The 24,644-nt window shown below is 35.3% G+C and overlaps 1 protein-coding gene and 1 long non-coding RNA gene across 2 annotated transcripts in view; both read right to left on the bottom strand.

Annotated features, from left to right (window-relative positions):
- The window catches only part of LOC126812199 (helicase with zinc finger domain 2), a 30,089-nt gene extending 21,703 nt beyond the window's left edge, over nt 1-8,386 (bottom strand). Inside the window, exons 1-6 of the mRNA XM_056098702.1 lie at nt 8,010-8,386; nt 7,437-7,710; nt 6,932-7,091; nt 6,277-6,384; nt 5,525-6,024; nt 4,715-5,173 (exon numbers count right to left, since the gene is read on the bottom strand). Of these exons, the coding sequence (XP_055954677.1) occupies nt 4,715-5,173; nt 5,525-6,024; nt 6,277-6,384; nt 6,932-7,091; nt 7,437-7,710; nt 8,010-8,025 (1,517 nt within the window). The 5' untranslated portion in view covers nt 8,026-8,386. The remainder of the gene's footprint in view (nt 1-4,714; nt 5,174-5,524; nt 6,025-6,276; nt 6,385-6,931; nt 7,092-7,436; nt 7,711-8,009) is intronic.
- Nucleotides 8,387-8,978: 592 nt separating this feature from the next.
- LOC126812201 (uncharacterized) lies at nt 8,979-20,212 on the bottom strand. Its single transcript, XR_007675860.2, has 4 exons — nt 20,116-20,212; nt 10,833-10,990; nt 9,961-10,021; nt 8,979-9,290 (listed from the first exon to the last, which is right to left on the bottom strand). It is a non-coding gene; the product is annotated as an uncharacterized LOC126812201 (long non-coding RNA).
- Between the last annotated feature and the right edge of the window lie 4,432 nt (nt 20,213-24,644).

Raw genomic sequence — 24,644 nt, 5'->3', positions numbered from 1 at the left:
TAGCAGAACAAACATAAAATGCTCTGTCCTGTATTTTTCTATACTCTACTAAGGCGACAGCTGACTGTGGGTAATTTTCGGGTGAAAGTAATACTTGTATAAAACGTTGCCAGTCACCAAGATCTATTGAATCACACAACCGTGTCCATACATCAAAAGGTACAGTAATAGTGGGGTCAAACATCAAAGCATTTTCTTCCACATAATTATTTAAACAGGAACACATTCCGGCACAACGGCAAATGTTATCATTACTTGTAAAAGCTCTGGTAAGGGAAACTGAATTAGAAGCAGCAGCAAAGTGTTTTCTTCTCCATGTTTCGGCCTTGTAATCATCTGGAGGCCGTTGTATTCTTAATGGACAACATTTGGGAAATTTAGTTAAAACTAAAGATGCTACCTGGTGATTCGCCATAATCATGAATTCTGCTACCATCAAATGTGCTTGTGCTGATTTACTATCAACCACATCTACCTCGCTATATAAATGAGCTCTACCCATTCGTTTTGCTCTCCATATTCGTGCTATATCAGCTAATTGTTTGATTGACCACGACATTTCATCAGTAGTGTCAGGTCTGTTCAGAATATCTTGCACTTCTTCATAGTTAAATCGTCTTTTTGATTGAATAAATGATTCGCACAACTCGCTTGTGATTATTTCGCCATGTGCATTCACAGTAAGAAAAACCGACGTTGCACGTTTATCGGCGTGTGGCAACAAACTGCACATGGATGTAGAAAATGTAGATGGCAACATATGAATAGGTCTTTTGCCGATCGGATAGTATGAGGTTCCCCTCTTGTACGCTACTTTGTCCAAATCTGAATCCTTTTCGATGAAGTGTGATACATCTGCAATATGTATTCCTACAATGAAAGTTCCAGTAAATCCTTCCTCGATACTTAGTGCATCGTCAAGATCTTGTGAATTTGTTGGATCAATGGTGAAGCAATTTTTTTTTGTAAAATCCAATCTCTTTGTGTCTTTATCTTTAGAATGTTGTAAATGTTTAAAACTGCCTTTGAAATTGGGTTGAATATGATGTTCCCTATCTATGATAGACATTCCTGTTTCTATATTTTTTCCCACGGGTTGCACGCCAATAACAATTCCGAGAGGTAACCTACTGTTCTTTTTCCATTTCAAGTATCTCACCAAAAACAGTTTTCCTGCCGGATCAATTGGGTCAATTTCTTCATAGTGATCAAATGATATAGAGTAACCTTGACATTTATAAACAATGACTTGTCCATCTCTATGGCCACGTTCATTGTCTTTCAAGGTTAGATTCAAAATGGAAGGAACAGAAGTGCTGATAGGTATCATTAAACTTGTATTGATTGGTTCTGTACGACAGACAAAGACTTTATATCTCGGATTCATGGCTCTGTTCAAAATACCTACAACTTCGCCGTATATTTCAACTGGTTTGTTATCAAATAAATCTTTGTCAGGTTTTCTTAAATTCGGTAAGATTAGCACAACTACTTCATCGTTATTCAAGGCCCGACCACAAAATGTTCTGCTTCTGATCTTTATTTCTTTAATAGTTGAGGTGAAATCCATTACTCTAGCATATCTTACTTCAGAACTTGTGTTTATGATGCAGCGCTTGTAATTTTCAGGGTCATCTTCAAGAAGTTTTCTCAATTCATCTTTTTTATATTCGGTTCGTTTAAACCTACTGAAGCTTGGGTCACCATCGTCATCTTCAAATTCCTCATCCGAGGCATCGCTTAGGTTATCAGCGGCATCCTTTTCTGTTAACAGAATTCTTTTTGATTCTTTACTGATGGGATAAAAAACAGCCCGACCTCGCTCCTCCCTAACCCCATATTTCATTGTCCCCTTCGCTTCTGTTCTCCTTTTGGCTGCTCTATCTTGTGCGGGCATCAATATATCGTTGCTGGTTGTCGGACAATGAAGTTTTTCTCCAAGTTTTTGTATGATTTCATCAGGTTTCATTCTAAAATCGTCCCAGTCATCATAGTCTTCATTTTCAATTGTTTCCGATGTGTTTTGTTGTAATTCACCATATTTAAAAGGCTTTCCGAGTCTTTTCTGAACATCATCGGGTAATTGCATTGGATGTTCTTCGTGCGAACGTGAAGTGTGGTTTATGTGCAAAATGCCACGTTGTGATGGGATTTCATTCTTAATATTAGAATTCTTTCTGCTCCAGACACCCATTAGTTCTGAATGCGGTATAGGATCTAGTTTATAAGATTCTTGTTTTCTAGACCAGCTCTGATCTGATAATTTCCTAATTTCTGCACCTAACGGTGACGATTCTCTCTTCTCTACGGCCTGTTTTATTTCCGTATAAGACCACTGTGACAAAAGTGAACCCAATTCGTGACACTGCTTTATATATTTTTTCCATATACCACTACATTCTCCGATTGTACAAAGTGCTATAGGATCCCCAACAACTGCAACATAAGACTGGGCGCGGGTTAGAGCTGTATTTAACATGTTGGGTTCAGAGAGAAAGCCATATTCTCCCATATTAATATCTTCTACCCCTTGTAAACATTTCTTCATATGATCGCGTTCACACAATTGCAGTGTCCTAACAGTGCTGATGAATAAGATCCTAAATTGTTTTCCTGAAAGCAGATTAAATTTTATAGATATACGATAAGGCTTCCATTAATAAGAAAGCAAATCCACATTATAAAAGTCTACAGCTGAAAATTGTAAATAATTCCATCAGATATAAAATAGCAACATTGTTTTACCTTGTATATTGTATATTCTTTCTACATTCACATTTCTTAGTTTGTTTATCCTTAATTTCTTTCTTATCAGGGCGACTTGTTGTGAATATGGAGCTACAACTTGGATATCTTCTGATTTCCTCTCGCCCCATTCCTTTGGCCAGTTGTTAAAAATATATGAAACATCATTTACTATTTCATCTGCTTCTTCCTCGTTGTAGAAAGACGTACTGTCATTGGTCTGTACTTCCTTACCAAACACAGAGAAAAAGTTAATAGGATTTAAAGTTATATTTGGCAAATTTGATCTACAGATTAAATGGTCTTCATTGCCATAAAACGTAGCTGAAATGAACTTTAAAAGCTGGCAATGAGAACGGTAATTTTGGTTTAGAAATATACTGATACTTTCATAGCTCTGCTTTCTTTGTTTACAGTATCTTTCATAATAGGTATGTAATCGTTCCAGGATAGATCGGCCAAACATCTGACGCTTCGCTTCGGAACTGTAAATTTTAGGATTCATTTGTCTGTGATCACCTGTTAAAACTATACACGTCTTGGCATCTGCTAGCGTTAGTGGTATCAACGCCTGACATTCTAAAGATTGTGCTGCTTCATCAAGAAAAATGTGTGAAAAAAATCCTCTAATACCATTAATAGTTGTCAAATGTATGGCTGTCTCAACGGTCGTTATAACAATTCTCTTCTTCAAGAGGTCATCTTTAGTTGGTAAATAAAACGAACCCAGTTTTTTAGAGAACAACATATACGGGTGGCATTCTGTAGGAACAGTATCATATCTCTTATAGGGGGCATAAATATGAAGAGCTATAGATTGTTTTCCCTTTTCCTTTAAGAAATCTCCAAGATACTTAATATAATATATATCTGCGGCGCTGAAAAGATAAATTCACAAAAAAAGTTTACCGGTAGAGCCTAATCCGCGAATGACACACAGTACATATTGCAAACAAACAATAACGAATGAATATTATTTTGATTAACATTTAAATTCTCCAATGTCAGCTATTTCATTTTCTTCATATTTCCAAAGATGGTCCAATTCCATTCAAAATTTACAAAGAAATAACAAATATTCGGCATCCAATGTAGAAGGTATATAAGATATTCTCAACAGTCTCCTTCTTATCCGACTGAATCCAAGATTGGAGATATTTTGATTTTGTGTTCTTAATTAAATGTTAAATAATCAATTTGAGTATATATTAGCGTCGATTAAGGTTATGCTTTCCGAAAAATGCAAATGACAAACAGTCTTTGATTTTTAGATTTTACCTATTAGTGTAAGTACAGATGAGAATGCGTGATTGGGGTTGGTGCTGAAATAAGTATTTGGTAGCCTCGGCCAATGTTTCTGTTTTTCCTGTACCAAATGGTCCATACACTATCAGTGGTGGCGAATAATCCTTTTTTGTTACCATATGTTTAACTGCTTTTGTTTGATCCCCATTTAATTTATCAGACCTATTTATATAAAAACCTTAAATAGTGGAGGTACTACATCAAAACATACACCCACCCTACAGCTTTCCCATCCAGAGTGTAATGGAAAATTATCCGCTTTTTTATATGCTTCTTTACAATACTTTTATAAATATAGACTCTGTTTAAATATACGACTCTATATTACATTGATGATATCAGTCAATTTCAGTTATATTTCGATTAGCTCCAATGATAACGTTTAGCCTTTACTCAAGACTCTTTAAGGTTTCCAGATGGACATAATATATATCATTCCAAAAACATTGTAGTGTAGGAAAATGAGTGTTTATGATACATTTCTTAAAAGTAACACAGGGTACAATTTTATGGATACACAATTACTGAGTTTAATACTAAGCGACGTATTAAACTCAGTAATTGTGTGTCCATAAAATTGTACCTTGTGTTAATATTTTAATTAATAAATGCCTATCAAAGAAGTTACTTAAAATTATATGTCAATACTTAATGGTCTACTTACTTAATATCTCGTTCATGTTCATTCCAATTCAAAACATTTAACTTAGAGAGATTTGGAAATACAATATCAACATCACTTAATCTATCGACAGAATAGTGCATTCTACAGAATGTACCCCGATTCATCTGAAATTGGATCTCCATTTCAACATCTGTATCTGGCTTTAATTCCAGTTGTTTAACCGTGGTTGGGTGTAGCTCTAAATATATATAATTTTTTCCAATCCCTTTAAACTTATCTCTTTTAGCAATACCGACTTCGTAAACGCGGTTATCAGGTGCGTCTTTCGGCTTTATTAAAGCCCCCTGGACAGACTCTAGAAACAACCGACCCTCATCAGTGTCTTCGGATAGGTCTTCTGTTAAACTTATTCTAGCAAAAAGTTCACCAGATTGAGCAAATATAAATGTTTCGTCTTCAATTACGCCTTTAACTGTTACCTTGGTAACAAGATTGTATCTACAAAATAGATGACAAAAATACCAACATATCAATAGGTATGAACGGACATTTTACATCAAAAAATAGAGAGTGAATTAACTTATCTTGATGAACAATGGGAATTAAAGGCTTTTGGTACAAAATTAAACTGTTATCAAAGACCGATTCTCTCTAGACAAATGGTAGGCTATGTTCCTAAAATGGGTAGCATTACTGACGTGTGCGCAACAAATGCCACAACAGTATGGACTGGGATTTTAGAAGTCTCAAGTCACTGGGTAGAAGATAAGATACAGGTAAATTGTACTAAAGCAGTCAAATGAAAATGAAATTAAATTGAAAACTAACTCATTAGAGAACAATACTAACCTTGCTATGATATTACGTCTGGTCAGTTCCTCACTATAGAGTAGTTTGTGCATCTTATGTTGATAGTTATAACGATTTAAAGGAAAATCTCTGTTGTAAAAAGCATGCAGTCTATCTTCTTCGTCAGCTTGTTTATATTCAGTTAGTAATTTCCCAGTAAACTTGTCTTCAACTAAACTTGGGTCAGTTATTATTTCTCGGGTATATTTGGTCCATACCTCAGCTTCGCACTTAGGTTCATTTGCAATATTATGCTCTTCTTCACAGGTTTCAACGGTTAACTTTCGCACAATAGCTGGCCCCGAACCAAACTCAAAAACAACCCATTGTACAAAATAGCCATCTCTAAAACTTCGAAAATGAACATTGATGGTAAATGGGTTTGAATTGGATTGGTCTAACTTGGTCCCATCAATGAACTGTAGATGTTCTGTGGATGTACTGATATTAAAATTATGTCGATCTCTATTAAGTAACAAACATATTCTCTTCACTGGCAGCTAAACAAAGATAAGAAAATATTTTAACGTAGAATTAATTATATAAAACTCAAAATAATTACTGGATCATAACCTTTAAGGCATGTTTATGTTATACGACGTTTCTAGTACGTACTTTCCGTCAAAACGAAACTACTGTTATAACGCCATTCTGATACATACCTGCGTTTTTTGGGGGCAAACAAAGTCAATTATATTTCTCCGTGTCATTAATCCATATATGGTGTTTCATGGTATACTAAATATATTTACCTCCGGGTTAATTTTGACAGTAAACTTCCATATGTGCTTCTTTTTGGTCAACCTTACATTTAAATCTTTGTCACAAGAAATGGAAATGCCGTTTGTCTCCTTATATAACTGTAAATTAAAGATAGTCATATTAAACAGTAAATAGCTCGGGTCAACCGTTTTACTGGCACAAACTCTTACACTAATAGTGACGTTTTGCTCTGATCTCATCCATTTTCCAGAATCGTTGTGGTCTGCATTCAGTTGAGTGTTATATAATATGTTTGCCCCTGTCTTGTTTGCTCGCTATTCTTTATTTATTATTTTACAAAATTCTATCTGAATTATCGCCCTTATTATTGTTACGTCTTTATTGTAAATCATTATTATTTTTCATTTAGAATGAAGCCTGTATTATTACAGACCCGTGGCTGTAAACCCATTGGACGCTTAGGACTGGCTCCCGAAATCATTCACTTGATTTGATATTTGTTGTTTATTCCTTGCCATATCTATAAATGGTAGCCTGTCTTGTCAACAGGTTGTCTAATGGGTTTTGTTTTGTGTGTAGTGCGGTTCTCCTGCAGTTACTATTATTTCAAGAATTTTTCCGCTAACACTATTCTTGCGGTATGTTTTAAAAAGTCGACTTAAGAAAATGTTTCGACAAACTTACCACACGATCAGCATACGACATAAACTGAATATCTTTCAACATGTTTCTTTTCATCTGTCTATGGGTATATCTTTCATTCCATTCATTTAATTCTGGTTGTCCATGTGCATCTTGACAATAATTAAACTGATCGGAGACATGAGAGTATGGACAATCAGTTCTGTAAAACATGTTCATGACATTAAATACACTAAGTCCAGTTAGTCAATGCTCTGACTGGTTTACTAATACACGATTTTCTATCTACTGAATATCCTGACCATTGAAACGATCTCAACATGATATACAGTTCAAAAAATGAGCCAAACAACTGACAGGTATAGCCATTATTATATTTCAAGGATAAGACCATAACTCTGCATGAGATTACTGGGGGATTATGATAGTGTTCATGTTTATGAACTATGTATTTCTCTCTCCCATTAAGGTAATTAGCTGAAGATTTAGAACAAAGGGGCATATTGTGATCACAGCATTGTGTCCTTGTTCAAACACATTGACTTACTTGGAACACAGCTGATAAACTTTAATATCTTTATTCCAGGGTGGTTGTCGGAAGTTCCATTGCTGAACTATATCAGCTTCTACATTGAATTTATGGTCACTAGTTTCTGTGTGTTTATTTATATCCTTTAAGTTATCAAATTGGATAGAACAATCTTCACAATAATAATTTCTTAATTTAACATCGGCTGGTAACAATACTGGTCCAGATGACTGTAGGGTTGGCTCCTTATACGTCTCATGTACATCGGGATTAACCATATCATCTAGTGTTTCTGAAATAGAAGACATTTAAAATAAGGCATTTCAATATATAGATAAAAGGATGTATATGAATCATAGTACAGGTGTCCAGTTTTCAGGGGTGCTTACTGGATATGTAATTTTTATAAGTGTGTTAAAATACAAAAAAAAAAACCTTAAACCATCAAAAATGGCACGCCACTCTTTTCCATTCATTGTCATCTGCCATTCGCATCTTATACCATGCCTAAAGTACACCTAAATATTTGAATGGACGACAGACGATGGTATCGTCAAACATATTAAATTATAGATAATATTCTTAACTTACTGCCATTTTTTACCATCCACTTCCATATCTCAATCTCAATAGGACTATGTGCAAAATTGCACTTGTCTTTATAGCAACGACTCCGATTGGGTTTCAAATCTTCACAAATTGTAAACTTTAAGTTCTTTGGAATGTGAGGAGGTAATGGACTGATGATGCATCTATCAGGATCTAACCGGTATACCCAATCTTTTTTAATATTGTGTAGACCACACTTCTGCTGCTCCTTGCCCGATTTCAAACAAAGCTTACATAGTCTGGTGATTTTATAAGGACATGGTTTAAATCTGTTGCTCTCATGATTGTCAGTATTCAGTAAGGATTTCGGTCTTTGCAATGTTTGACCTTTGAAATTGGTGTCCGAACTTCTGGTAGCATGTTCTGGGATTTCATTAGTGGGCAACTCGTTAGTAATCATGTGACATACTCTGACAACCTCTTCTCTTGTAACTTGACAATGGTGTTCAACATTCCAGATTTCATTTTCTATTTCGCTGTGTGCATATACACATTTATTCTTTTTTCTATAGTTACAATGTTTTAAATATTTACATATTCTGAATGCTGCATGTCTTGGTAGATTAGGCTTGTTATCTATAAGAGTTATCTTCGAGTGATTGGAATGTACCAGAATTTTGTTTTCCTCCCAATAGTGCTTTTGTTGACAAAACCCATGGATATTTTCGAGGTTAGTTTTTGGTGGGTTTCCTTCGTAGCATTTCTGGCACATGAGGATGAATGTACCTCTGAACTCATTTAAAAGTCGTTCAAGATTTAAACGTAATATAAATTTAGAGATATGGAATTTGCTATTTTTCTCTAAATTCCAAAAGTACTGTTCAAATACATTGTGAGCAAACGAACATCCCTTCTCTCCCCCTTTGCACTGAAATATGCTTTTGCACAGACCGTAAGACTTGATTGAGTTAAAATGATTAAATCTCTTTCTGATTTGAAACCACAGAGTTCCCCGTTTATGTTTTGCCGCAAGCTTATTGAAAAGACAGGAATGTCCATCTATTTCATTATATGTATACATTCCTGGAATACCAGTAAACGTAAAGCATTTCTCACAGACCAATCGAAATTCACATGAGTCCACTGTGATGTCCTTTAGCTGGAACGTATTGTGAGTTTCGTTTCCGTGGGGCGTGCCTCTAATGATACCAGCAGAACTCCCATCTGTACCACAAATTGCTAAATTAGGACATGACATGGCCTGAAACTTGTTTAAATTCGACGGAATTTTTGCATCTGTGGCTTCGGTAGTTCCTCCTTTTGCTGTAGAGAATACATTAACGTTAGAACATCAAAGAGTTGATGAACAAAAATATGTTATAAAAAGTACATGTAACTATTGGGAATGGATGTACTGAAAACATTGGTTATAAAGCTAAGAAATGTGTCAAGGTCGTTGTTCTGGACACTTTCACAGTTTGTCATACAAATTAGAACGACTAAGACCTGGGAGAATAGGGTAGTAATAATGTTTCTGTTCCCATTTTGTGTTCTATGGTAACTCCGGTAAAGAGTCAGGCGGACCAGGAATTACTTTCAATGTAATGACAATTAATTACAGGGCTAAAAATAAGAAAGCAATTGTAACGATTACAATTTAAAAAGTAATGATAATGGTAATGTAGTTAATAACATTGGCAATGTAATGGCCCGAGTCCTGCTAACCGCCATGAGGAGCCCTTCATGTGTGTTGAGCTAATGACTAGCGGTTGTGAGAACATTGAGAGACTAAAACGTTCAGTAGACTCTGCAGATGATAAACCAAGAATATACTTAGGCTTCGGTGTGGTATATGGACAGCGACTAGCAAAAAATGCAAGCTAACATGGATTCTACCTCAATCAAGTTTGTATATGGTTTAGTCCAAATACAGCGTCAAATCACGCAGTTTGTACACGGGAAGACATCTTTAAGAAATAATTGTATGTCCTACCTTTTTTCTTTTTCCTCTCTTTCTTGTGGCTACAATATTCAAATTCCAATTCTCCATTATCCTATTTAAAAAGAGGTAATAAGACAGATACACTTTAATTTTAGATAAACCCTTTCAAAAGCAACGTCATTTGCGATCTATTTTAAAGTCTTCACAGTTGAAAACGGAAGTTTATGCTATGCATCGTGCATGTTTGACTTGATTTTACAGACGAATAAAAATTATTATACCCACAATGTTTTTATATTGGGTAGAAAACATGTAGGTCTAATCTTTAAATGAAAGTTGATCACTATAGTTCTCCCCTGCCACAAGTTCACGTTCAGGGTCAAAGTAAAGATTGTAAGGTCATAACCCTTTAAAACACCAAAATACAGTATAATGTCGAATTTGGAATTATTGTGACATCGTCAAATTTGAATGGGCCATAACCGTTGCTCCGAACAACCGAAATTTGGAATATCAGCTTTGCTAGCCAACATGATACAGAATGACTTGAAACGGGAAACATATACTACCTTGTATTGTGCTCACTGCTCACGTGTATTACCATAGTACGTTTCTATTACCTTCTGACCAATGTTTAGACCTCTCCGTAAAGGTTTTCCCCGGAAAGATGTCTCGTTAACAATACAATGCGTAAAATGGGGGGTAATCAATAATTCTCCATCTAAAGCCCCTTAATTCGCTTTCCATGACCAAACCAATAATTCCTCGCCACGATTGAACACATCAATTGTATGCCTCAAAAACAGATGTGACTTATTTTACATGAAATACATACAACAGTTCCCATCTTTATCAGCAGATATGCCAATGTTCATTAAATAATTAAAGTTTCTATTTATAAAAAAATAAATCAACTTATTAACCTTATCGATATCCTCTGTTTCCTCATTATCTGATAAAAGTTGTAACTGCTGGTGTTGTTCGGACATCCTGGTTGTCTCATACAAGTTGGTTTATATTGATACTATCTGTTGCCTTCAATCTTAATTAGCCTAACATTCATAATAAGGTTCAATTGAATCTGAAAAAAATGACAATGGTCTATTCGTTACACTCCAATTGACTTTTGATAATTTGTATATCCATTCTTTTTTTTTACGCAAAATCATCCAGATTAGGGTTAACCCGTATTTGAGCTAAAAATAAGCCAACAGTTAATTACTTGTTACACTTGTTAATTACTTGCGTATTTTCCTGCTCGTAGAGACAGCTGTTAATGACCATTATAGTGCAATGGCCGAAAGAGCACCAACACCTCCATGGCAGTTGTGCTTTATAACAACAAGAGAATCATTGTTGAAACGTAGCTTAATTAGAAATACAATAATTGTTATCCATAGAACTGTTGTGTTTATTTTTTGATGATCGAGACTATGTTTTTTTATCGTACAGACTTTAGTAGTGATGATCGAGGATATGCCGAAATTTCAATCGCTTAATTCTCGGTTCATAGAACATTTAGTCAGAAAGATCATAGATGTAGACTTAGAATAAATAGCCACAATTTTATGGTTCGGTGAGGCAAATGGGAACAAATTCCATACAACGACTTTGTAAGTTAAGCAATACTAATACCATCGAAGACGATTTTCGTAACTCATATATAAACCAATATATTGTTTATACCACTCCCACTCCCAACTTTATGTAAATCTGAAAATCCCGAAACAATTATCAATCTATCAAAATTTGTTTACCATTCCTTTTGTCACATGAATATTGTAAGAAGCTTCCATGTCTACAATTATTATGCATATCTTTATACCAAGTGTGGTAGTGTGTATAGTTCTACAATTGTATTTTTGTATATTTAAATCTAGTAAAGTATTAATTAACTAGGCATTCTTATTGAAAATTTACTCATATCCATTTTGTATATTGCACATACGTTTAAATTATAATTATCAATCATCAATGTAAAAATATTTTTATATTTATAGAATTATTTGCACTTGATCATCTTGACATATTTATATTAAATACCTAATTATCTGCACCAATTTATATTTAATATTAAATTCAGACTCGGAATATTATATCTATTTGTCAATTAATGATATAACTAGTATATACCAAATCGTTGTTTTATATATTACAATCATATTTATATTTCTTTTTACAGTCAAATATTTATAATTATTAGAGTAATTCTTCTTTTTTAAATTTCTTAAGATAATTTGAACTCATCTTGTTCTTCTCAAAATTGAGATAACTTGGTCTTTCATACATGGAATAAAGATTATTATTATTATATATTGGATTCTATCAGACCAAAAATAGACCCATCAGAAGATCCCTTTACCCTAAGGATGATCTCCATTCATTTTCGTGCATGCCGAACCCTAGGGGCATAGCTACGACCACATTTTGTGCATGTCTGTTTGTTGTCTACATCCCACAATTCTAAACGGGTCGTCTTGAAACTTTGCATACTTATTCCTCGTACCCTAAGGATAATCCCTATGTTTTTGGTGCATGCCCAAACACCAGGGTCAGGGCTTCGCCCATTTTTTCTTTGTGTGTCTGTGTGTCGCCTACAGGCCAATATCCTTAATGGGTCGTCTGGAAATTTTGCATACTTATTAATTTTACCCTAAGGATCAGCGCTATTGTTTTTGTGCATGCCCAACCAATTACTTCTTTTCGTTATATGGAATAGAAGACGTTATTGAACGGTGAGTTATTCCCCTTCGTTGCTTCTTTCTTTCTGCAAATTTTCATGCATTGGTAAAGTCACATGTATTTGTTCTTGTCTTTATTTCGTTTTGAAAATATAATTAAGTTGTTTTAGATTTAAAATTTTGGATTTAAATGTTGTTTAACAAGGCCTGCATTTGATGCCATGTGAAATACATCAAAGAGTCCGTGTCTGCGGAGAGCTTCTAACTTTCTGTCATAAGTTCAAAATAGGAAAGTTTGGAAGTAGCCGGTCTGGCAGCATCCGTTTTGCTTGCTTGCAGGTTGAAGTTGGCGCGAGATTTCTCGTTTACATTGACGTATTATATAGATGATAGGAACGATATGGCAGCAGTAATTCCAAAAGTTAAAATAATATTTTAGTTTGTGGTTTCCATTGGGAATTCAATTACCGGTTAGTTTTATTCGTTGCGAATTTGTCATTGTTTTTTTCTTTTTCGTGTAATTTGAGATATAATTAATAATTGAAAGATTGATGTCCGGAAATCAACAAGAATAAGCACCAGTCCGTACGCTACGACTAGTCATGGCAGCAGTGCCCCTGGTGGTGATGAAATAGAAGTGGTATCGGCTGCAAATAATTTGAATAATGCCCCTACTAGAATCAATGCTACTAGATCGGGAATACCAGTTTTAGTTCGCCCACCGGCTTCATATCGAGAGACTAGTGTAAACGCTGACATTGTTCTTCCCAATAATATTTCCATACCAGTAATTTCCGCTGCTAGATATAGTATTCCAAAAAGAAAGAAAACTGGTACAGGTAATTGGGGCCTGCCGGAAAGAAAAAGCGTCCTGTGGAGTCGCATGGTGCGAGTTCATGTAGTTTTCAGCAGTTTGTTAATGTGATGGCTAGGCTATCTCAACATCCAGAGTATGATTACATTCAGGTACCAGTACCATTCCATCACAGTTCGTGGGTACCTCTACAAGACCTATGTCAGGATCAAGTATAAGAGGTGGTATAACGAATTTTAATTGTGAAAATCAGGAAGGCCTCACATCAAATGTCCCTAATATGGAAAGTCCCACTATTTCCAAGAGTGTTCATGACGTTTTGGGTCAAAGCATTCCGCAAGGTATGCGTCAAAATATTGAAAGTCTACCCACTATGTCAGAGAGTGTTCATGATGTTTTGGGTAGGAGCATTTCGCAAAGTATGCGTCAAAAAATTGTTAGAGGCGAGTTTTTTTTATTTAGCTCACTTGATCACCAAAACCAATTCTTGTAAAACAACTCTTCTTTTGAATGATGAGGGAGACGACTAATGCTGTTCTGTCTATTGACAGTTGGACTAATGCCTTCCTTGTTTATATTATTATCTATTTACGCAGTCATCCTGAAAGGGCGCAAGGAATGTTAAAATACATGCACACCATTAGGCTTGCCGCGTCAAGGGACTATGGATGGAGTTCATATGATGAACAATTCCGGTTAAAAAGGAGTCTGGATCCACGTAGCTCTTGGTCAAGTGTAGATTATGAGTTATGGTTGATTCACATGGCCCGTGGTAAACCAGTAACTAAACCCTGTATTAAGTTCACAGGAAAATGTTTTGGTTTTAATTATAAAGGTTATTGTTCTAAGACATATGTCAATACTGGCACAATTGTATGTCATGTGCAGGTAATGACCCTGTTGTAGCATGTAATGTTCAGAATACACAAAATACCAGTAGTAGATTTTTTGAGGGGTCAGTGCAACAACGTCCAATCGGTTAACCACGTAATTTATACAGGGGGATCAATCCCCAGAATAACAGTGTTAATCAGTCTAGACCATCTTTACAGAGTGGTAATAGATACAATAATTCCATGCAGGATAATGTAGTCCTTCGACAAGGAAATTTGGGAATAGGTCTTTTGATAATCAAAATGCAAGTTTGAGGGGGAGGGGGCAACAATATAGGAGTTGAGGTCAGATATTTCCTGGAAGTTGGTCCAATGTTGGTAGAAGTAATGTGTGGTCAATGGGTGAGTCCCCTAATTTGTAGATATTTGGAATTGTACCTTTTAAGGGCCAGGGCAAATGAATTAAAAGAGGGGTTACCCAATGAATTCAGGTTAAATTATACAGGTCACAGGTCCACGGAATTTTCAATTCAGTAAAAATTTATTATCTGTTTATGAGCATTACATTGAACTGTCTGCAAAACTTTGTAAAAAAAATAGAATTAGGTCGTATTGCTGGTCCTTTTGCACAAAGGCCAATTTCGAATTTACACATACCTCCCATAGGATTTGTTCCCAAATCTGATGGGGGCTGGAGGCTAATAACGCATTTATCTTATCCCAGAACAAAGGGCAAAAATAGTTTTATTCACCCTGATTTATGTACTTTCAATTATACTTCGGTTGATAATGCTATAGATAAATTATTGTCATTAAATAAAGGTTCATTGATGGCCAAAATGGATATTAAATCTGCATTTAGATTACTTAGAATAAATCCGGGGTATTTTGATTTGCTAGGGTATTATTTAAATAACTGTTTCTATATAGATAAGTGCCTTCCTATGGGCTGTGCCATTTCTTGTAATTTATTTGAAAAGTTTTCAACGATTTTACATTGGATTATAGAATATAACTCTGGTTGCAGTTTATTTGATCATTATTTGGATGATTTTATCTTTATGGAGGCGAGTGATTCGGATAACTAGAGGGTGTTGATATCTGTTTTTACTGATCTTTGTAATGAAATTGGTGTTCCTGTTGCTAGGGAAAAGACTTGGCCCCCTTACCCGGCCCACATTCCTGGGTCTTGAAATTGACAGGGTGGATTTTTGCCTCAGAATTCCATTTGAAAAAATTGTTAAATTGATCACATTGTTAAAGGGCGCAAGAAAGTTACATTGACCGGTTCTCATAACTTTGTGTGTAGGGCTGTCGGACCTGGCAGGGCATTTTTGCGACGAATGTATGATGATTCTATATGTGGCATTAAGGAAAAACACCATCATATCAGGATAAATAAAAGTTTACGGGAGGACGTGTCAATGTGGCTTCATTTTTTAGAAAATTTTAATGGATTAACATTATTTTTGGAGAAAGAGTGGTTTTCCAATGAAACATTAGATTTGTACACAGATAGTGCTGGGAGTGCTTTGTTAGGCTGTGGGGCATATTTTGCCGGTCAATGAGTGTATTTTGGTTGGCCTGATAAGTGGGAAAAGTCACCTATTTTAGCTGATGTTACTTTTTTAGAGTTGATTCCTGTGGTCATTGCGCTAGAACTTTGGGACCCGAAGTTTGCAAATAAGAAATTACGGCTTCACATTGATAACTTAGCTTTGGTTAGTATTTTAAATACATGTACATCTAAATTAAAAAGAATTATGTCCCTTCCTCGCCCGCTTTTTTTAGTGTTTCTAAAACATAATATTATTTTTCGAGCAAAACACATACGATTTATAGAACAAAGTTAACCGATTAATTGTAGCAGCGTATTCATACAATACACACTTGGCGTATGCCACTGGCTTATCCTCTCTCTCCTCATTTTGTATTCAAAATAGCATTGTTGAGGTATGGCCTCCAACTTTGGAAATGGTTTTAAAATTTATTGCATCATTGTCACTGAGGAATTTGGCTCCTAGCACAGTAAGGTCTTATGTGTCTTCAATTAGCTATAAATGTAAAATGAAATGTGGGCAGGATATTAAAAAACAATTTTTGGTATGAAGCGGGATCGGAGTATAGGAGACAGTAGATTACCAGTTTCCATTACGTTACTTCGAAAACTTTTAATGATTTTACCCTCGGTTAGTGCTGATTTATATGAAGTAAAATTATTTTGGGCAGCATTTACCATTGCATTCTTTGGTTTATTTAGGATAGGGGAATTGACTTGTTCAATAGATATCTGCACAGTTCACTGTCACGTTTCACCTGGCTAACCCGAGTTTTGACCTCGCTGACCCGAGTTAATTTGATAAATTGTTGACATCGCTAACCCGACTCAATTTGAGTATTGTTGTTGTTGGATTGTTGTTGGATTGATTTGTTGATTTTGATTTTTTCGGGCTTTGATAGTTGCGTCAGCCCAACTAACCGGCGGCTGCAAGGCAGGATACGCCCACATTTTCGAGAGATGGATAGAGAACAAGCTAAAAAGAAAGCGATTTTTCGTACAATCAGGGGCCATAATTCAGGAAGTTACGGTCCGATATGCGCGAATATCGAAAGGAACCACGATCTTTGGGTTATAAACTTACATTTCTATTTTCAACAAAATCGGATAAAAATTGTGACCTCTATAGTGTCCACAACCTTGATATACCATATTTTTACGCTATTTGAGAACGAAGGGTGGCCATTTTGTCTGTCAGTGTTGGGCCGATTTTCACGAAATTCGAACTCAGTCGTCCTGAGGGTCTAACGGTGATATAATAATATGTTTTTTTTAAATCGGATAAAAATTATGACCTCTATGGGCTCCACAAGCTAAAGTCGCGATTTTTCGTACAATCAGGGGTCATAATTCAGGAAGTTACGTTCCGATATGCGCGAATGTCGAAATGAACCAAGATCTTTGGGTTATAAACTTACATTTCAAGTTTCATCAAAATACAATTAAAATTGTGACCTCTATAGGGTCCACAACCTTGATATACCATATTTTTACGCTATTTGAGAACCAGGGGCGGACATTTTGTCTGTCAGTTTTAGGACGATTTTCACGAAATTCGAACTCAGCCGACCTTAGGGTGTAACGGTGATATAATAATACGGTTTTTTTTTTAAATCGGATAAAAATTATGACCTCTATAGGGTCCACAAGCTAAAAATGCGATTTTTCGTACAATCAGGGGCCATAATTCAGGAAGTTGCTGTCCGATATGCGCGAATATCGAAAGGAACCATGATCTTTAGGTTATAAACTTACATTTCAAGTTTCATCAAAATAGGATTAAAATTGTGACCTCTATAGAGTCCACAACCTTGATATACCATATTTTTATGCTATTTGAGAACGAACGGCGGCCATTTTGTCTGTAAGTTTTGGGCCGATTTTCACGAAATTCGAACTCAGCCCCCCTTAGGGCTTAACGGTGATAAAATAATACGGTTTTTTAAATCGGATAAAAATTATGACCTCTATAGGGTCCACAAGCTAAAAACGTGATTTCTCGTACAATCAGGGGCCATAATTCAGGAAGTTACGTTCCGATATGCGCGAGTATCGAAAGGAACCGAGATTCTTGGGTTATAATCATACATTTCAAGTTTAAACTAAAGCGGATAAAAATTGTGACCTCTACAGTTTTCACAAGCTAAAAACGTGATTTTTCGTACAATCAGGGGCCATAATCCATGAAGTTACAGTCCGATAAATGCAAATATCGAAAGGAACCGAGATCTTAAGGTGAAAATGTGGGCGTATAAAAAATTAAAATGAACAGCCGTGGCCAACACTATGCCAAAAGTAGGTTACGGTAAATAAAAAAAATTGCAATTTAATTTGTTTTGTGTTTTTATTAACTCATTCTGTGAAATAACAGAGCCTAGAGCCCGGTCCCTAGTCGCGCAGTCATGTCCAATTTGTGTGTCTGTGTGCCGCCTACATGCCAAAATTCTTAGCGGATCATCTTGAAACTTTGCATACTTATTCCTTACATTCAAAGGATGATTATTCTGTTGCAAGTCAAGTACCCTGTGGCAGAGCCACGACCAAGCATTGTCTGTTTCACCTAAAGGGTGCAATACTGAGTGGATCGTCTTGGAACTTGGCATATGTATTCCTTATGCCCAAAGGATGGCAACTATTTATTTTGATGCATGCCTGACCCCCAGGGGCGGTGCCACACCCACTCTTTTGATAGTTTTTTTTTCTGTAATTACTCTACAGGTTGCAATAATTAACAGATTTGACTTTATTCTACGTACCATATCAATCATTTTGTCAGTAATAAAAAACATTTACAACACACTAAAATCTGATTACAAGCAACAACCTATTAAATATACATTATGTAAGAGCTAAATCTGCCTATTGCAGGTTTTTCTTTAGGCCTGAAATGTTATCTAAATTATTAATTAGACATTAATTACCTTATCCAGACCATAATCAACTCTCGGTGCCATCGCTAGCCTGTGATATTTAGCAGATTAGAATACATTTTTTGAAAAATAATTAAATTTTAAAAATGATAATCGATGCTTTGTTTTTTATCGTACCGACTTCAGTAATGATGATCGAGCTTGGTCTAAAATTCAAAAGCTAATATCTCGGTTCAGAGAGGCGGAATTTGACTGAAATTTTCAGCATATTCCATTTACGTCATCTATCTTTTAACTATTATTGCGAGAACTGTCAATAATGCCACTTTAACTTATCTATAGTTTAGTAAACATGTTGGTCATGTACATTTTTCTTTGTCATAAACGTATATCATATTTGTTGACCAAATTAGGTAATAATCCCCACCGGTATGCAGGGTATGGTACATATCTATTCCATATTTGGAATTCAGCTGTTATCGGTCTATGATGTAAGCAATTAGGGATGTTACTTATTTTGTTAGCACCTATAAAAGCGTAAAACCGGGGCTCGATAATCAGACACCGCTTGAGTTCTTGAGACAACCATTTGATTCTCAAAAAAGAGACAGGATGTAGAGGTTTCAAACAGATAACTCGTTCTGAGAGTGGAGTGGGATTAATGGAAAGACATGTTAATTTTAAGTCTTGTAATGTAGACTACTGTTTAACTGTTTTGACATAAAAACCTATACCAAAAAGTATTGTCGTTCCTGCTACATATTTGATCTTGGTAGCCGTATTTGAAACACAACTTTGAAGTCCTAATGGAGAGAGATACAACAGCAGCCACACCAGAGTCAACCATTAGACGATCAGCCTAAGAAATATATGTAGCCAGGATAGTGCTACAAAATCTAAAGTTAATCAGATCTTAACTTTAGCCTCTATAGCGCCCACAAGCAATTATATATAAAATGATGTACAAAATATATACATAATAACTGACTGTGAATTTGTGCCTGTGTATAATTTTTGTATAGTTTTTACCTATACCTACTGTATGCTGCCTTTTTCGATGCAATAAATATTCAAGGAAAGTTTAATAGTATTACTTTCAATTCAATATAAAGATTAGATATTAACAATACACTATTATACGTAGTGTAATAATATGTACTGTAAAATCTATTTCCCGATGATTAAGTGTATATAAATATTCACTGTTTAATAGCAGGGTAACTTATGTTATCAAACCATGGTTCTGTACGTGTTTGAAATGACGATCGTCAAGTTGTCTGGCCCCAAAAAATCGAATAATCGCAGTACACCGCGTCAACTTTGTAGTGACGTTTGGATAAATTTTATTCAGAAAATGGCTAATTTGACATACTGACTTCAAGGACGTTTGGTACCAACGATATTTATTAAGTAGTATAATCTCAACAATTTAAAATGTTACAAAACTTACCAAATTATACAACAGGACACAATTTACTGTACTATACTGGATATTAAGCTTACATTATGACAACAGCAATATTAAATAGTAAGCTGACGGATATTATATTCACGTCTAAAACAATTCGTCGAATCCTACTTTCTGTTTAGATATCGATTGTATTTGCGTTATGACGCGAACAAATTTAATCAAAGGTTATTGATAGGTTTTTTTTCTGTAATTACTCTACAGGTTGCAATAATTAACAGATTTGACTTTATTCTACGTACCATATCAATCATTTTGTCAGTAATAAAAAACATTTACAACACACTAAAATCTGATTACAAGCAACAACCTATTAAATATACATTATGTAAGAGCTAAATTTGCCTATTGCAGGTTTTTCTTTAGGCCTGAAATGTTATCTAAATTATTAATTAGACATTAATTACCTTATCCAGACCATAATCAACTCTCGGTGCCATCGCTAGCCTGTGATATTTAGCAGATTAGAATACATTTTTTGAAAAATAATTAAATTTTAAAAATGATAATCGATGCTTTGTTTTTTATCGTACCGACTTCAGTAATGATGATCGAGCTTGGTCTAAAATTCAAAAGCTAATATCTCGGTTCAGAGTGGCGCAATTTGACTGAAATTTTCAGCATATTCTATTTACGTCATCTATCTTTTAACTATTATTGCGAGAACTGTCAATAATGCCACTTTAACTTATCTATAGTTTAGTAAACATGTTGGTCATGTACATTTTTCTTTGTCATAAACGTATATCATATTTGTTGACCAAATTAGGTAATAATCCCCACCGGTATGCAGGGTATGGTACATATCTATTCCATATTTGGAATTCAGCTGTTATTGGTCTATGATGTAAGCAATTAGGGATGTTACTTATTTTGTTAGCACCTATAAAAGCGTAAAACCGGGGCTCGATAATCAGACACCGCTTGAGTTCTTGAGACAACCATTTGATTCTCAAAAAAGAGACAGGATGTAGAGGTTTCAAACAGATAACTCGTTCTGAGAGTGGAGTGGGATTGATGGAAAGACATGTTAATTTCAAGTCTTGTAATGTAGACTACTGTTTAACTGTTTTGACATAAAAACCTATACCAAAAAGTATTGTCAATCCTGCTACATATTTGATCTTGGTAGCCGTATTTGAAACACAACTTTGAAGTTCTAAAGGAGAGAGATACAACAGCAGCCACACCAGAGTCAACCATTAGACGATCAGCCTTAGAAATATATGTAGCCAGGATAGTGCTACAAAATCTAAAGTTAATCAGATCTTAACTTTAGCCTCTATAGCGCCCACAAGCAATTATATATAAAATGATGTACAAAATATATACATAATAACTGACTGTGAATTTGTGCCTGTGTATAATTTTTGTACTTATAGTTTTTACCTATACCTACTGTATGCTGCCTTTTTCGATGCAATAAATATTCAAGGAAAGTTTAATAGTATTACTTTCAATTCAATATAAAGATTAGATATTAACAATACACTATTATACGTAGTGTAATAATATGTACTGTAAAATCTATTTCCCGATGATTAAGTGTATATAAATATTCACTGTTTAATAGCAGGGTAACTTATGTTATCAAACCATGGTTCTGTACGTGTTTGAAATGACGATCGTCAAGTTGTCTGGCCCCAAAAAATCGAATAATCGCAGTACACCGCGTCAACTTTGTAGTGACGTTTGGATAAATTTTATTCAGAAAATGGCTAATTTGACATACTGACTTCAAGGACGTTTGGTACCAACGATATTTATTAAGTAGTATAATCTCAACAATTTAAAATGTTACAAAACTTACCAAATTATACAACAGGACACAATTTACTGTACTATACTGGATATTAAGCTTACATTATGACAACAGCAATATTAAATAGTAAGCTGACGGATATTATATTCACGTCTAAAACAATTCGTCGAATCCTACTTTCTGTTTAGATATCGATTGTATTTGCGTTATGACGCGAACAAATTTAATCAAAGGTTATTGATATTATATTCACGTCTAAAACAATTCGTCGAATCCTACTTTCTGTTTAGATATCGATTGTATTTGCGTTATGACGCGAACAAATTTAATCAAAGGTTATTGCACTATCAGATAACAAACAACAATGTAATGTAGTAAGCTGACGAGATTATATTATAAAATTCTACACATCGATACGAAGGCCCATTAGTGCGAAACAAAAAAATAAATATTAATCCGTTTGAAAGAGTCAGTATCTCGTTTGAACGAATTAGTATCTCGTTTGAACGAATTAGTATCTCGTTTGAACGAATTAGTATCTCGTTTGAACGAATTAGTATCTCGTTTGAACGAATTAATTATCTCATTTGAACGAATTAGTATCTCGTTTGAAAGAATTAGTATCTCGTTTGAACGAATTAATTATCTCGTTTCGGCGAATTAATTATCTCATTTGAACGAATTAATCATCTCGTTTGAACGAATTAGTATCTCGTTTGAACGAGTTAGTATCTCGTTTGAACGAGTTGGTATCTCGTTTGAACGAGTTGGTATCTTGTTTGAACGAATTAGTATCTCTTTTGAACGAATTAGTATCTCGTTCGAAGGAATTAATTATCTCGTTTGAACGAATTAGTATTTCGTTTGAACGAATTAGTATCTCGTTTGAGCGAATTAATTTTCTTGTTTGAACGAATTAATTATCTCGTTTGAACGAATTAGTATCTCGTTTGAACGAATTCATTATCTCCTTTGAACGAATTAGTATTTCCTTTGAACGAATTCATTATCTCGTTTGAACTAATTAATTATCTCGTTTGGACGAATTAATTATCTCATTTGAACGAATTAATTATCTCATTTGAACGAGTTACTATCTCCTTTGAACGATTTACTATCTCCTTTGAACTACTATCTCGTTTGAACGAGTTGGTATCTCGTTTGAACGAGTTGGTATCTCGTTTGAACGAATTAATTATCTCGTTTGAACGAGTTAGTATCTCGTTTGAACGAATTAATTATCTCGTTTGAACGAATTAATATTTCGATTGTACAGAAGCATGGAAGGGACATGCAGAAATTGTGTTTCAAGTAAAGATAATGTGATTTAAGAATCGTAGGTTCTTTACTATTTCTAGCGTTAGCGTCAGTAGAAGGAACTACACTTGTGAAAAGGGGAATTAGTATAGAATACCTGGGAAATTATCCAATTTGTTTAATGTTCGCTAAGGTTAGCCACAACATTGTAGTGAAGTCATTGTTTTATGACATGTATATGCTTAAACAGGCATTACGACAGGTATATGTATGATATTGTAAGGACGTGGATTTGGAAATGCACCCAATCAAGAAATAAAATGGTAGATTGTGCCTTAGCTGAATTTTCACTAGCTCAGTGAACAGAACTACAGGTGTATGATTGCTTGTCAGCGATGTTTACATATGAAGGATTAATGTTGTTGCCAGATGAACTTATTTCCCGTGTTGACTGCCTTGGAAGAGGATTTGGGTGGGTTTCTAAGATAAAGGGGTGCGCATGCAGCATGCAAAACGAAGCAAGAGTAGAGGTGCCGCTGCCGTTGGCCGACTTCCTCGATAGGACAGAGGACTTGAAGCCGAGGGTTGCAGAGGGGAACGCTGGCTCAAGCGAGGAACGGCTGTTCTGACCGCCCTACGTTTGATTACCGGTGAAAGCCGACACGGGGGCCTCCCCCTCTTGGTTTACCTTGAGCAGCGTCGCTTTGCCACACGGGACCCTAGAGACGTGCAATGAGGGCAATGTTTCGACACAATTACTACGCTTGTTTCGTTTTGCATACTGCTACTGCATTCCACTGTTTTTTCGTGTCATCCACAGTTTTTCGTGTCACCCGAGGACTACAAACTTTTCTAACAAGGTTCGCGCCATTAAAGTAGGCGTCGTTCAAACGAGATACTAATTCGTTCAAACGAGATAATTAATTCGTTGAACGAGATACCAATTCCTTCAAACGAGATAATTAATTCGTTCAAACGAGATAATTAATTCCTTCAAACGGATTAATATTTTTTTTTTGTTTGACACTAATGGGCCTTTGTAGTTCTTTGAATTCTACTTTTTTTATTCCGTTATTATACGTTATACGTTGTCCTGTCGTGAGTGTACATATTGGCGTGCGACATAGAGTAGTCCGTCGTAGCGCCGCTGAATATTATTTCGTTTCCGTTATGACGTGATCGTTAGGAGTACCCCCACTAGATATTTCATCTTCTAAGAGAGCTCGTTTTTTCCTCGGTGACAGCATTCGACGCCATATTAGATAAGGCGAGACAGACTAACGCAAGGTCGGCTCGATAAAAGCGTTGCAGCCAACGAAAAACAGCAGTTGTGTCAACTACAAAATTGTAGTACGAAACAGTAGAACTCAAAAAACTTGCCAAAAGTGTCTTATCTATCAAGAAGTAATTCTACCAAGAAAAAAAAGTACCACACAAAGTATGAGCAAAAAACACACAACACGTGGCAACGAAGTTCACGCTCGGAAAGAAA

This window comes from Patella vulgata, chromosome 2 (assembly GCF_932274485.2).
Source record: "Patella vulgata chromosome 2, xgPatVulg1.2, whole genome shotgun sequence".
Lineage (NCBI taxonomy): Eukaryota > Metazoa > Mollusca > Gastropoda > Patellidae > Patella > Patella vulgata.
Note: the sequence above shows the minus strand (reverse complement) of the source record. Positions and strands in the feature narration are given on the sequence as shown.